The sequence below is a fragment of the Phacochoerus africanus genome, chromosome 1 (assembly GCF_016906955.1).
Source record: "Phacochoerus africanus isolate WHEZ1 chromosome 1, ROS_Pafr_v1, whole genome shotgun sequence".
Lineage (NCBI taxonomy): Eukaryota > Metazoa > Chordata > Mammalia > Artiodactyla > Suidae > Phacochoerus > Phacochoerus africanus.
Genome location: NC_062544.1, coordinates 232,305,252 through 232,321,058, shown reverse-complemented (window position 1 = coordinate 232,321,058; position 15,807 = coordinate 232,305,252). Strand labels below are relative to the sequence as shown.

The 15,807-nt window shown below is 38.3% G+C and overlaps 1 protein-coding gene across 1 annotated transcript in view; it reads left to right on the top strand.

Moving 5' to 3' along the window:
* BBX (BBX high mobility group box domain containing) overlaps nucleotides 1–15,807 on the top strand; it is a 145,655-nt gene that overhangs the window by 115,536 nt on the left and 14,312 nt on the right. The window contains exons 11-13 of the mRNA XM_047793060.1: nucleotides 362–510; nucleotides 9,302–9,391; nucleotides 10,765–10,824. Coding sequence (XP_047649016.1) covers nucleotides 362–510; nucleotides 9,302–9,391; nucleotides 10,765–10,824 — 299 coding nt within the window. The remainder of the gene's footprint in view (nucleotides 1–361; nucleotides 511–9,301; nucleotides 9,392–10,764; nucleotides 10,825–15,807) is intronic.

Below are 15,807 nucleotides of genomic sequence, written 5' to 3'. Positions count from 1 at the left end.
ACCTGGATGGAATGAATATGCTTTGTTTTGAACTTGGTGAAACATTCCCATACCAATGGAGAGAACTGCAAATTCTCCACTTCAAAAATATTTTAATATTTTACTATTTTATATAGTGTTTCTGCTTTTCTAAGGCAATGATGTAACCTGTCTTGTGAGTGTATGAAGAAAACTATTAGTAAATCTTCTCAAGTATTTCTAAAAAGATGTTTTTTGTCATTGCACAGAATTTATCCCTAATTCTAAGGGACCCTGTTTTCAAATGAAATATCTTAAACTCTATCTTTTATCATTTATCGTTTTCTGTTTAAATATTTACATCATGTGCTGATTGATTCTATCACCTCCCCTCTTTTATTAGCTCAACAAAGCTGGATGAAGAATTTGAAAAGAAATTCAACAGCCTCCCTCAATATAGTCCTGTTACATTTGACCGGAAATGTGTACCTGTCCCAAGAAAAAAGAAAAAGACAGGCAGCATGTCCTCAGAACCAACTAAAACCAGCAAAGGTGAGAAGGGTGCTGCACCTTTCTGTACGTGGTCAGAATCTAACAGAACCCTCTTCTAAGCTGTGGCAGCACCTTTTAGATGTGTAATTGGATTTAGACTTGAAGCAGTAGCAAGTTGGAATTTGAGGTTGCTTTCCAGGGTTATCTTGGTTCCTGCCTTAACCTCTCTCTCCCATCTTTCCTTCCTAAGTCTCTGAAGCCTCCATCCTTTGGCACCTCAACCTGTATACTTGCCCTTAAATGTGTAGCTTTTTTCAAAGTATTATACCTATTCAACCTTCTGCTTTCCAGAAATCAGGTTGGGAATGTTGAGCTTTTCTTGAGAAGAAGCTGCTGGCTGAGTCCAATTCTTCTGTTCCTGTGTGTCTGCAACAGAAATCCTTCCATTTACCTAATAAGTCGACTCTATTCTTTACTGGCAGTGTGACCCACATGAAAATAAAACTCCCCCTAGTACTCTGGCGGTATAATTTTTATCAGTTTTTTGTTTGTTTGTTCGTTTGTTTTAATTTAAGGCTGTACCTGTGGCATATAGAAGTTCCCAGGCTAGGGGTCAGATTGAAGCTTCAGCTAACAGCCTGCGCCACAGCCACAGCAACGCCAGATCTGAGCCACGTCTACGACCTACACCACAGTTTGTTGTGATGCCAGATCCTCAACCCACTGAGGGAGGCCAAGGATCCAACCTGCAACCTCATGGATACCAGTCGGGTTCATTACCACTGAGCCACAACAGGAGCTCCCAGGTTTTTTTTAATTTGGAAAAATGCTGTGTTTAGCATATTCATTATCAAGAATATCATCTCTGTGTGTATCAAGGAAGCATTTAAAATTATCTCCATGACTTTGATGAATCTCAGCACTTAATAGGGGCAACATTAGAGGGGTTTTAAAGAGTGTGAGGACATCCCCAGTGGTCTCAGCACCTGGGACCACCGTTACATTTATGGGCAGGAGCTAAGGTTCTAAACATCTATCTACCTACCTACCTACCTGTCTATTGCATAGATAGATAGGTAGATAATTATATATCTTTACATATCTAGCAATCAAGGATACTGACTAAAGATAAATAATGAGGATATATAATTTGATGGATTGGGGGGAAAAGATAAGTTTTATGTCTAGGGAAAATTACGTCTGAAGAAACCTAAACCTTTCTCCCTCAAGACCAACCCTTTGTCCTTGTACACTGAAGAAAGTTGCTCTGAGATCTTTATCTCAGGATGGGTCTGAAAGGCTGAAGAAAATGCCCCCTTCATGATAAAAGGCGGAGAGGAATGTAAAGATGATTTTAGAATTAGCTCGGTTTTCTGCTGTGGTTAATAAAAACAAGTCTAGCGAATACAGAACTAAAAAAGAAATGTTGCATTACCACATTTGCTCACCTGGGAAAATAAAATAAGGTTGTGCTGAGATCTTCCAAGATAGGTAGGAAGAAATAAAGCGGCTTGTTGACAGGTGGGTAGCTGAGTACTGTAATAGATTATCACATGAAATGACAGTCCTTGTGCCCTAGAGATGCTTAGGAATAGGCAGAGCAGACCATAGAGCTGGAGATGCCAGGTAGCTTCAGCCCTCATAATTCTAGGATTTAAAGTTTCTGATAAATACCTGACAAGCCAATAACATGGAACTTAATTGATTGATTACAGGATGTACTCTCTTCCTCCACTCCTTGCAGTTAGAGACACTCATTTTAGAGCTCTGAAGCTGGTCAAATTATCTATCAGGGACTGTAACAATAGATTTTATTTTTGTGAAGCTGTAAAATCCTGAAGTTAGGATCTATTTTCATGATACCTTCTCTTGGGTCTTGGTTGTCTGTTCTATGTTTTTCTTCTCCCAGCTGAGATTAACAGTATTTCTTTCGACGTGAAACAGCTTTTTGGAGCTTTAGATTATACTTCATACAACATCATCTTAACTCTTCTGTTATACCTCTCAAGCCACACAAAGTTCATGGTTCTTGTACAGTATATCAGTAATTACGTAGGTAGGAGGTCTGTCAAGACCTTAGATTTTGCTCTGCATCCTGACTCATGGAGCAAAATGCAATGAAGATAAAGCAGAAATTAAAATAATATATTCTCTATTTAACAAACTAAAGAAATAGTATTTGTGACTGACTGTAATTTGGCATTAGCAGCATCAGTGTACTATCCTACAAGTTATTAATGAAATTATCATACCAGCTGTGCTGTAATTGCCTGATCTTTAGAGGATAGAGGAGATTGTTTTCTTAGACTCTAGACCCTTTGCATCTTTGCATAATGAATCGTTCAAAGCAAACACTGGGTGTGAGATCATTAGTTCATTAGTAAAGGAGCATGTGTTCATAAGAAATCTCATTTTCCTCTTCCAACAACTTACCACTTGTCTCTATTTTATTTTCTTCTAGGTTGTTATTCAGCATTCTTTATATTTTCCCCTGTCCTTATACTAGGTACTTTTATTTATTTATTTATTTAGCTATTCCAGGTTGTATAAAATGTGTAGAATTTTTCTGAAATGTAATATCTAGAAGAAATCATTATGTATGCATTGATATAGTTATATATCTCAGAACCATAGTACCTGCCTGGGCTTATTTTTCCAGTGGTCTTATTTATATCTGTATTTCCAAGTGGTCTCTTCCCCTTTCCCATTGTCCCTGCCACTATCTCTGCCCTGTCCCTTATGTCTATGAGGTAGGTCTTGTCAGAAACTCTACAGTAAAAAGGGATAAAAATAATTCCTCCAACGAAGCTCAGGCTACGTTTGAGTAGGCTTAGGATACAGATGACTTAGGAATAGAATTTCTCTTTGCTTCCAAGACCAAATGATCCAGGAAATTATAGTCCATCTAACTCACAATGCAGGTCAGCTGAAGCAGCCCATTCCCCATAGTGTTTTCTGGTCTGTCTGCCGCAGTTACTTGTATATATTCAAATGGAAGCTTTAAATTATAACTAAATTTAATTGTAACATCTTAAGAGATTTGTTTTGACACATTAAGTATATAGTTAATGTATGAAGCACTTTTTACAAAAGTATCTGAAGTCAGAGTGCTCTGCAAAATAGTAATTTTCAAGCAAAGTAGGGTCATGGGGGAAAAGTTAATTGAGTTCAATTTAGAGTGTTTAAATTATGCCCAAGCTTGACCCTTGACTTAGTTTCTCCTCCCTCGTGCCTTTATCTTTTCACATTTTTTAGCCCATTAACAAACACACTATACTCTTTCTCATTTTTTTCTTATTCACACTTTTATTGCAAGATTGAAATTTCAAATAGTTAAGGATTTGAGATTTTTAAAAATCACAGTGGCAATAAAAGAAGCAGGTTTTACAAAATTAAAGATTGAGCACAGAATTCCCTGTTTGGGATTGAACCAACCTGAGGATACTTTTTGGTGTTCAGGAGCAAAGATGTAATGATAGCTAGGCCATCCTTTACTCTCAGGAAGTGATAGCTTCCATATTGGGCAGAACTCTTGTCTTTTGTCCTGTAATTATTTAAGAGTTTTCGTTGCTACCAAACTTTCTTTCTTTCTTTCTTTCTTCCTTCCTTCCTTTCTTTCTTTCTTTCCTTCCTTCCTTCCTTCCTTCCTCCTTCCCTCCCTCCCTCCTTCCTTCCTTTCTTTCCTTTCTCTCTCTCCCTCTCTCTCTCTCCCTTTCTCTCTCTCTTTCTTTCTCCGCATGTGTACCATATGGAAGTTCCCAGGCAAAAGGTTGAATTGGAGCTGCAACCTCTGGCCACAGCAACAGCAGGATCCAAGCTGTGTTTGTGACCTGCATGATGGCCCTGGGCAACACCAGATACTTAATCCACTAGGTGAGTCCAGGGATCAAATCCACATCCGAAGCTAGTCGGGTTCCTTACTGCTGAGCCACAGCAGGAACTCCCCCAAACGTTTTTTTGAGTGTGGTGACAGCACATTTGCAGACGTTAAAGGTATACCTGATATAATCCTGAGGTTTTTAACAAGGCATGCATGTCTAGCCCAGTAAGATCACTCCTCCCCTTCAGTGAACTTGTTTGTGCCTGGTTTACTTGAATTTATTTGTTCCAGTCCACAGATCCACATGCCCAGCAGTCAGGAGTACTTTACTCTATATTATTACAAAGGAATTTTTTGTTTCATTGTTCATTCATTACTTATGTGTCCATTACAGAAAGGACAACCTAGTCTTCGAATAAAAGTTCTGCTCTTTTTATAGCTTAAAACCACAAAACTACATTCAGCCGTCACAACCAACCTCTTGTTTCTTACAACTGTTCTAGAGAACACAGTTCACTTAATTCACCTTACCTGCTGACCTTGAAAATTCCTCGTGTTATACTAATACTGACATGAATCGAGTGAGACTACACTTCTCAGCCAAAATGTGCGCATTTTTCAGCAAACCTTGGACAACATTAGTGTTTTGGGAAAGTCGTTATTCATGTCTCTGTGGCAACTCCTCTAACCCTCCCAGATTGGGGTTTCTCTCTGCTGTTTTCTACCCACTGTGAAGTTGGGGTGCAAAAGAGATTGATACCTTCAAATACAGGCCATTGTGCCCCGAGTCATAAGTGGAGTCGAGTCCTAAGCTAGTTTACATGCCAATAGCAGGTGATTTTGACATAAGGAAGTGAAAGCTGGTGCAACAGTCTTTCAAGAGATTTGGAAGGAAGATGAGGGAATGGAAACTTGAGATGATGGTTTAGTGAAAGCTGCCAGTTCTTTGCTTTCTGAATGATTCCTTCTAAAATTCTTCCACTTTAGACTTCCTGCCTCCTTTTCTTTACCTCCATGGACATTTCTATGTTAATAGAATAATCAAGGAAAGTAGTAGCAAATTTTCTTATATGTGCTATTTATTACTAATTTTTATTACGTTATTTTCCTTGGACAAAATATCTAACATATGTTCCTTAGTAGTGGGCAGGAATCAAATTGTTCACTTCTTGACTCTAAAATTACTGCTTCTCAGTAAATACCATCATACCTTATCCATTACTCCTTCATGTTTTTCAATTCCTCTTTTACCTGAAGTTGTCATTGGCTTAGATATGTTTTATAGTTATAGTTTGGGGATGGCTATCAGCAAGGAGGCTTAAAAATATAATTTTCCAGGAGCTCTTCTATGTACTAAACCACTCTGGATGTTCTTTTTTTAATGTTTAAATTGACAAGCTCTGTATTTAGCTTTGTCCTTAAATTGTACTTTTTAAATTTCTCTGAGTGTGGTTGGGTCTGAAAATATATATTCTTTTCTTCTTTCTTAACCCTTTCCATACATCAAATCATTTTGCTTCTGTCAACCACTTCCTTATCCTATTGTCCTCATAAACAGTGATGAATACAGAAACCATTCTCCCTATGAGCCAATACCTTATTCTAATGAAATTGTTTTCCTATGGGTAAATCACTGAGATCCTTATGGCTCTGAAAAGTCTCAAAATTGTTTTTCTGCTGTCTTCTATTTCTGTTTTCTGTGATTACCCATGTGCCTGTCATTCATGTGCATAAGCCTGCAGTTTCCTGGGTTGTCTGAAATACCTGTGAGTGACTGCAGATGGACTGTAGAGAATACCTGTGATATTAATGTAGTTTGTATACATGATAGATTTTCTTTGTATTTGTTAAATTTATTTTCTTTCCTTTACTGCTCACTTCCCCCCGCAACTCCCCCAAAACAAAACAAGTAAGAAGTGTTTTCTTTCCTTCATTTCAAACCACCACCACCCAATTCAGACGTATTTCCTTTTGGTTATTTAGAACGATGGATGTCTTGTCATCAAAATCTTGCACATCTTTATGTTATCAGTAGTAACAGCAATAACTGTCATTTCTCGAGCTCTTTATTTGTGCCTTCCTGTGTTTTAAGACCTTTATTTATTTGTTCATGCAACAGTATTGTTGAAAATCAGTCATGTGTTAAGCACCATTCTAGGCATGTAGAATATATCTGTGAATATATTCTTTGAAAACAAAGAACCCTGCTGCCATGGAAGTTTTATTGTAGTGGGAGTGCCAGACAATAAATAAGCCTAGACAATAGGAAAAATATATAATTTGTAAGAAGGTGGGCAGTACTATGGAAAAAAGAATAGATTTGATAGAACAACTAGGCCCAAAGATCAATAGGAGAGGTAAAAGCCTGAATACTTTAAATCAGCTAGAACTAACAGACATATATGGAACACTCCACTCAATAATAGCATAATATACATCTTTCTCAAGTGCACATGGAACAATCTCCAGAACATACTGTATGCTGCGTTTGTTAAATGTTTGCATTTAACAAACCAATACATTTAAAAGGATTGAGATAATTCAAATTATGTTTTTTGACCATAGTGGAGTGAAATTAAAAATCAACAGCAGGAAAAAAAATTTAGAAAACTCAAAAATGTATGGGAATTAAACAACGTACTATAAATAACCAGTAAGTCAAGGAAAAAATCAGTAGGGAAATATGAAAATACTTGGAGATAAAATGAAAATGCCGCATACCAAAATTTATGGGATACAGCTACAGCATTGCTTACAGGAAAGTTTATATAAATACATATAATAAGAAAGATCTCAAATCGATAACCTAACCTGTCTTGAGACACTATTAGAAGAACAAACTGAACCTAAAGGAAGTAGAAAAAAGGAAATAATTAAGATTAGAGAATTAATTAATGAAATTAATTAAATAAAAATGGGAAAACAGTAGAGAAAATAATTAAAACCTAAAGCAAAAACTAATTATTTGAAAAGAGTAACAAATTTAAGCAACGTTTAGCTAGACTTACCAAGAAAAAAAGAGGACTCAAATTATTAGAATCAGAAATGAATTAGGGACCATTATTACCAATCTTACAAAAATGGAAAGGATTATAAATGAACAATTATATGCCATTAAGTTAGATAGCCTACATGAAATGGACAGTTAGTAGAAAGACACTCCCCAAACCTGACTGAAAAATAGACAGTCAGAATAGATGTATAACTAAAGATTAAATTTAGCAATAAAAAAGTGCCTCCATTCCTAAGAAGCCCAGGATCATATGGCTTCACCACTGATTTTTTCCAGACATTTAAAGAAGAATTAATACCAATTCTTCATAGAAGAGGAGGGAACACTTCTCAACTCACTCTTTGAGGCCAGCGTTACCCCAAGGTCAAAAGTAGACAAACACACACATCACAAGAAAGAAAAACTAATCATCAACAAAATACTAACAAACGGAATCCATATAAGAAGAATTATATACTGTGACCAGTTGGAAATTTACTCCAAGAATGCAAGGGTGGGTTGGTTGAACATCCCAAAACCAATTGATATAATATACCGTATCAGTAGAACAACAACAAAGAAAATTCCACAGGATCATCTCAATAGATGTAGAAAAAGCATTTAACAAAATGAACCACCCTTTCATGATCACAAAATCAGAATAGAAGGAAACTTCCTTGACCTGATAAAGTACATCTAAAAACACCTCACAATTGCGATTATGCTTAATGGTGAAAGATTGGGAGCTTTCTTGCCAAGATAGGGAGTAAGACAAGGACATCCACTCTCATCATTTCTATTCAACGTTGTAATGGAGGTTTAGCCAGGCCATCTGGGGGAATAAGAATACAAATATGGGGAGAGCTGAGAGCTAAAGGATATGGGCTTTGTTTTGGAGGTGGTAGAAATGTTCTAAAATTGATGGTGGCTACAAATATTTGTGAATATAAAAGCCATTTAATTGTATCCTTTAGACAGGAGATAGTTTGCCTTTGGGAGGAAAGCAGATATGTGGGTGCAGATGCTGGTAGGTGAGCAAATGCAGCAGGGCCACCTTAGAGAGCTGCTAACTTTTTAAATCCTCACACCAACCCTGTGAGTTAGACACTGATATTATCGCCATTTACAGGTGAGGAAACAAAATTACATAACAGTTATCAGTCTAACATAAGAATATCAGCAAAGTGTAGGAAGCAGCCTGCTCTTGGGAGGTCATTGCTGTTGTCGGCGTTTCTAGTGGGTGACTGAAAAATCCCAATTCTCTTTTTTTTTATCTGAGGAAACTCATATACAGTCTCACCACTCCCCACACCACCACCACCCCTAGAAAAAAAGTTTTGGCAAGTACTTTTCAAATTTTTTTTTTTCTTTCTTTGTCAGCCACACCCATATCATATGGAAGTTTCTGGGCCAGGGATTAAATCTGAGTCACAGCTATGACCTACACCCCAGCTGCCAGATCCTTAACCCACTGCTCTGGGCCTGGGGTTAAACCTGGTGCCACCACAGAGATAAGCCAGATCCTTAAGCCACTGTGGCACAGTGGGAACTCCATATTTTTCTACCTTTAAATCACTTTTTTCTTCCTAGAATATCCTTAGAATAAGCTAGAAAGCTATCCAATGCTATCAGGCTGACTTAAAAGTTGTCCTCAAAGGGCTGTCCTTGTGAAACTCAGTTTCTTAGGGGAGATGAATTTCCTTTGGGATATTTAGGAGCTTTAAGTAATTTTCTTTATTACAGACTACATATCTTCTGCTGTTATTGGTTGTAGTCTGTCTCTGCTCATACACTCTGCAGTTTCTGCTGGGGGCGTCACCCTAATGGAGGCTCTGCCCAATATATTTCTAAGGAAATCTCACTGTTTTTTCAGTAAATCTAGGGAAGGGCACTAAACACGAGTCAGGTGAGACAAGTGGAAGATGGCATTTCTTTTGACTCCATTCTCAGGTTGGGGGAGGGTTTAATTGTTTAGAAACACACAGTATTTTTATGAAACTTGTGAATTTTAAATATATTTATATTAATATTGTCTGTAGGTCCTTTCCAGTCTCAGAAAAAGAACTTATTCCACAAAATTGTCAGCAAATATAAGCACAAAAAGGAGAAGCCTAATGTTCCGGAAAAAGGTATTGGTGTCTTCCGTCCTCCATTAAGGTTTCTCGGCCACCTTCATCGTGAGCTCGTCTTTGAGTGATGCTTCACTGCAGCGCCTTTGCCTCCACCTCCCCTTTGCTTGCTTCAGTGTCATCGGCTCCTGACACAGGCACATTCCTCATTCCTAGACTCTGCAGCTCATGGCCAAGAGAGATCTCCTTCACTGGGATTCCTACTCAAATCCCATGTTCGTCTCTATTTTCAGAGTTCCATATGAATCCTACAGTTGCCTTTTTTCCCCCTTTTTATGTTGTGCACTTTGCAATTTAGTCTTAAGTTCTTCACTTTATTTTGTGTCTATTCTGGTTTTTCTCATGTTGGGCAGCCTTAAAAGCAGGACCTCATTTTCCTACCTCCTAAAATCTTAACCAGTTTTGTGTTCATCTGAAAGTCCCACAGTTTCTATACTTCCTCCGATACTTGAGGATTCTCGTCAAGCAGGATTCCACTCCTACATTGTAACCTATCTCTCTCTCTCTCTCTTTTTTTTTTTTTCCTATCTATATACTTTGTCAAAATCTTCCCACCTCCTTCAGTCACGTAACAGTTATTTCCAGAGGGCACTAGAGACCTACGCACTCTGCCCTCCCTTTACTCTGAGCATCTGTCTAGTTGTTATGATCTCAATGGGCTCTTGAACCTCTTCAGGGCTCAGGGCTCATCTGAAGTTTCCTCTCTTCTCACACAGTTCAGGCTGCTAGTCATCTTTCACACAGAAGATATCTGGTTCAGTACAGTCACGTGTCTGGGAAGTCAGGCTTTCTCTAGCATCCCCCTGCATGTTGGTGTCGTGACTGCCATGAACCTGCTCATCTGATGCCTGTTTGCATCTACGTGCATGGCCAGATATGGAGCCTTCCGTGTTTCTGGAATGAGGCTTTAAATGCAGCTGTCTTCTGTGTGTAGACATACATGCCTGCGTGTTCCTGCGTGTAACCTTTTACTTAATTTGCGGGTTTTTTTTTTTCACCTCCACTTCAGCCTCTTAGTTTTTGTTTTGTATGTTATTATTTTTTTCCCTGCTTCCAGGGGAGAAATATCACTCTTTAGGTAAAATATCAGCTTTTATCGTTAGCTTTTAACCAATCTTCATGTTATCTTGATTAAAGTCATGTAATTATACAACATATTTTAAAAAGGCAAATTTGTTTACTCATTTCCTATATAGCCCAATTATTTTAGTTGGAAAATGCAATTTTGGAAATTAAATGGTTGTGTAAAATTCTGTATCATTTGTGTGAGAATGCTTTTCATTTAAATCATTTTGTGTATTGTCTTATTTTTATAGTATATATATCTATACTAGGGGTAGAATTTCACTTTTCTTTTTTGTCGTTGTTTTTAGGAAGTGGGGATAAATGGTCAAACAAGCAATTCTTCTTGGATGCCATTCACCCAACAGAAGGTAAAAGAATTCATTGCATCACCTCAGGTAGTCTCTGCTGGAAGTAGCATAATTTTGTAGGTTTTAAAAGGCATGACTTGGAGTTCCCGTTGTGGTGCAACAGGTTAAGGATCCTGTATTGTCACTGCAGTGGTGCAGGTTCAATCCCTGGCCAGGGAAATTCCAAAAGTTCCCGTGGGCATAGCCAAAAAAACCCCAAACAAAAAGGCATAATTTACATAGGCCCAGCCAACAGCATTCATCTTGAGTGTTCATGATTGTTTTTTTTTTTTAAAACATACATGAGACTTTATTGTGTGATAAACGAGGCATTACAAAACAATAGGGAGAATTGGTGCACTATTCAATAAGTAATGCTAAACAATTGATGACCAGAGTGCAAAAGAAATAAATCTTTATGTGACATATACAAAATAAACTGCAGATGATTTAAATATGATAAGCAAAACTTCAAATTATTAGAGAATGTATTTATAACTCAAGGAAGGGGGAAGATTGCTTAAGTAAGACAAAAATCAGAAATCTAAAGAAAAGACTGGTACATTTGATCAAATCAAAATTCAAAACATACTACAACAGCATAGTATAATCAAGTTAACTCTTCATTCTATAACAGGATGAAACTTGAAAGCCTTATGCTAAATGTAGAAAACCACATATTGCTGAGTTTTTGTTTTTATTTTTCTTTTTCCAGCCACACCATGGCATATAGAAGTTCCCTAGCTAGGGGTTGAATGGGAGATGCAGCTGCTGGCCTATATCATATCCACGCAACGCAGGATCTTAACTCACTGAGCGAGGATGGGGGCTGGGGATCGAACCCACATTCTCATGGACATCGTGTTTGGGTTCCTAACCCACTGAGCCACAATGGGAACTCCAAGACCACATATTGTATGGTTCCATTTTAATGAAAGACTTAAAATAAGCAAAGTCCTAGGGACAGAAAGTAGATTATTAGTTGCCAGGGCCTTGGAGGAGAGGGAGGAATGGAGAGTGGTAATAAGAAGAGGATTTCTTTGGGACGATGAACACACTCTAAAATTAGATCATAGATTGGTTGCACAACTTCGTGACTCTAACTAAAACCCAGTAAATTATCTACTTTACATAATTGGGTTATTTTTAATTTTCAAGTCAAAACTGACAGATTTTTGATCCTATTAAGGATCATGTGGAGTTTAATTTGCGAAAGGGGGATCTGTAACTTTTGAACCACAATAACAAGAAATTAGAGGTTCTTATAACTAAAAATACTCCCTTTTGCAGCTCATGTTGCAGGCAGAGGCTTATGGGGAGTCTCGAGGTAGCACAGGGCTCTTCTGTTTGGCTGGACGTGGGTGGGCACCCTGCACAAGTGGCTCTTGACCTTAGCTTCCTCCCTATACCTTGAACTTTGATCCAATGGAATGTCCCTGAGACCTGTGGATAGCCAAAGAAAAGCCCCATACTGACTAGTATAATGTCCCAAGTACAGATTTTTTTTTCTTTTTTTTTTTTTTGTTGTTGTTGTTGTTGTTGCTATTTCTTGGGCCGCTCCCGCGGCATATGGAGGTTCCCAGGCCAGGGGTTGAATTGGAGCTGTAGCCACCGGCCTACGCCAGAGCCACAGCAACGCGGGATCCGAGCCGCGTCTGCAACCTACACCACAGCTCACGGCAACGCCGGATCGTTAACCCACTGAGCAAGGGCAGGGACCGAACCCGCAACCTCATGGATCCTAGTCGGATTCATTAACCACTGCGCCACGACGGGAACTCCCCAAGTACAGATTTTTATTACAAAATTTCCCACAGTCATATTTACTTGTGACTTTATCTAATTCCTGTTAAATATTTAACCCTCAAGTAAATGCTAATTTCATGGTGGGTAAGGGGCCATCCTTCCATTCTTCCCATTGTTGCCCATTTTTCTATGGATTTATTTTTTTATTTTTTGGCTGTGCCCCAGCATGCAGAAGTTCCTGGGCAAGGGATTGAACCTGAGCCACAGCGGTCACTCAAGCCATGGCAGTGACAACACAAAGTCCATAACCATTAGGCCACCAGAGAACTCTTCCATTTAGGTATTTTAAAAGAGCTGAACATTTTTATAGTGCTAAATGAGGAGGAGTTGCTTCATTTGAAAACTAGAAAGGATCTTGGAGGTCTTTTTTTTTTTTTTTTGTCTTTTTGCCATTTCTTGGGCCGCTGCCGTGGCATATAGAGATTCCCAGGCTAGGGGTCTAATCGGAGCCATAGCCACCGGCCTACACCAGAGCCACAGCAACGGGGGATCCGAGCTGCGTCTGCAACCTACGCCACAGGTCACAGCAACGCTGGATCCTTAACCCACTGAGCAAGGCCAGGGATCAAACCCGCAACCCCATGGTTCCCAGTCGGATTTGTTAACCACTGCGCCACGACGGGAACTCCTAGAGGTCATTCTTTAACTTAATCCCTTTGATTTGCTTATGGCCAGAAAGGGTAACTTAATGAACAAGTCTGTGTCTCTTGATTCCCAAAAGTGCTATTATTCCTTAAAGGAGAAAAAATTAGAATGCATTCGTGGCTTAAGTCATTTATCAAAAATACTCATGTTTTAAAGATATTTGCCAAAAATATTCAAGTTTGAGTTCATTATAAACCTGAACTTTGTTGTTCAGTGGGCATAGTTCACATGATCTTCACGTCTGCTTTTATGTCATTTTGCTTTTACAGAAAGCTTTGCCAGCAGTACATCTCTTTTCTGACTCGTTATTTCACATTCACAACCTCTGTGGAGTATCATTTCTGCACTTTGCTGGCAAAACAAAATAGAAAACTGTTGTGCTGCTGTCAGCATTAACATGCCCAAATTGACATACATTCACACTTGTAGATTTTAAAAATACATTCTGCGCGTATTTGATCAATGAACTATCAGAAGAATCTAAAAGGGGCATTTAAGACCATATTACTTTTTCCTTGAAGTGAAACTGTTCTAAATATTTTGTTTTTTAAACAATGAAAACCCTACCTCATATAAAAGGAAGTCTCATAGCATGTGCAGGGGGCTAGAAAGAGCGAAGTGGGTAGGAATTAGGAGACCTGGGTGCTACTCTCAGACTTGCCACCGATTAGCAGTTTTCAGCAGGACAAACTGTTGAACCTCATTAGGATTCACTCTCCACATTTGTGCTCCTTGGTAAGATATGTATGTTTAGGGGTGTGGTGAATGAGAAGGCATAGTGATAGATGAACTATACATTTCATTTTCCCCTCCAACACTTGATTTATTACTGTGGTATCTTGAGTGCATGATATAATGCTGACCATACCATATTCTGAAGCCCTAATTTTCTGCCCTTTGGGGGCATAAATGCAAATCAATTTTGAGTCTTATACGCAGTCCCAGGGGTTTAGTTAGAAATATTTATTATTGTTGATACTTAATTATATTTATTATTAATGTATATGGAACAAAACTTTGGAGAATATGCACTGAAAATTGCACATCCTTTAGCATAGAGGGCAAATACATTTTATGTCACCAGGAAAAAAGGAATCAATTTGAACATTGGAAATTAACCAGTAATTTAAAGTGACCTTTTTTGTTATTTATTTTTATTCTGTCTCCTACATCTTGTTCAGGTGGTGACTATGTGCCTTGTGAATTATCTAGGCCTTTACTCCATCCTCTCTCACCTATGGCCATATCACTGGTAATTAAAACTTCACCTTGGAGACTATAAATACATAAGGACAGAAAAATGAAACCGTGATCAGGACAGTCAGTATGTGTAGGCTGTCCTGGGCAAAGGGTGAACAGGAGTAGTTTGTAGCTGATGTCTGAATGAGCACTGTTGAGTGCTCCTGAGTTCTGTTCAAGTGGATGATCTGAAAATTCATTATCCTTTCTTTATACCACCCTGAGTATAATTGGCTTTCCATTCTTTTTTTCCCCTATCAAATATCCAAAATCTTCAGGTGTTTAGTAATCACATCTGAGGTTTAAATGCTAAGCTTATAATCTATTTTAAGCATTTTCCCCATGCTTTTAAAATTCAAAATGATTTAGTAATCATTGCTGAAACTTTTGCAGGTCATTAGGAAAAGATTACCTATAGGGGAGAATTAGAGGTGAAATTTGCAGATAAACCAAGATATCCTACCACAGCCACTGTTTTATCTTTCCACCAAGTTATGGTGTCGTGTACTTTTTGTCAAAACTAATCTTGACAACAGCCCCAGTGAATTTTAGGAGACCTTATCAGCCCCAGATACATGGATGAGGAATTGAAGCCTGACCAACATAAGTGGGAAAGGAAGAAACCAGCACTAAAGTGCACTGGCCACTACAGTTTTGACTCTACAGGTATATCTGGATAGCTCTCATTTGCTGAAATTATAAATGCTGTCTTACAAGAAAAAAAAAGAAGCTGAACCTCAGCTATCAATAAGATTAGTTTTTTTCTAATACACATATATCTAATTACAAGGTTCTAAGTAGAGTTTGAAATATCATCCACACATACAGGCTAACTTGATCCCTTTTCCCAAGTTTAAAATAGTTGCTTTATAACTTTAGCAAGGTCCCCCAGGATCTCAGATAAGGCTCATTCATTTGATTCCTGTGTTCCATTTGGCATTTGACTTCATTTTCAGCTCATGGGGGACCAACCCATGGCAGTGAGATTCCAGACTTGGCTATAATAATTTCAGTGCAAGTTTGACTCCTGTAGTTGGCATGAGAATTCATGACTCTGGAGCACTTTAGTGGCCTCCTGGGGTATAATTTAAGTGCAGTGTTGCTTTCCCAAAAAATTTACTCTACATTTTGGGAGCAGAGTTTGGAAAACAAGACAGTCTCTTATTGCCACATTCCTAATGTTACTCCAGGAGTGAGCTCACATTATCACTCTCACATAATATGCTCCAAGTGTGTTATGATTATTGTGGAGTATAAAAACCAGCCCTGTGGACTTGTTTTGTGGTGCTTGGGTAAGTTTGTATGTTCAATTAC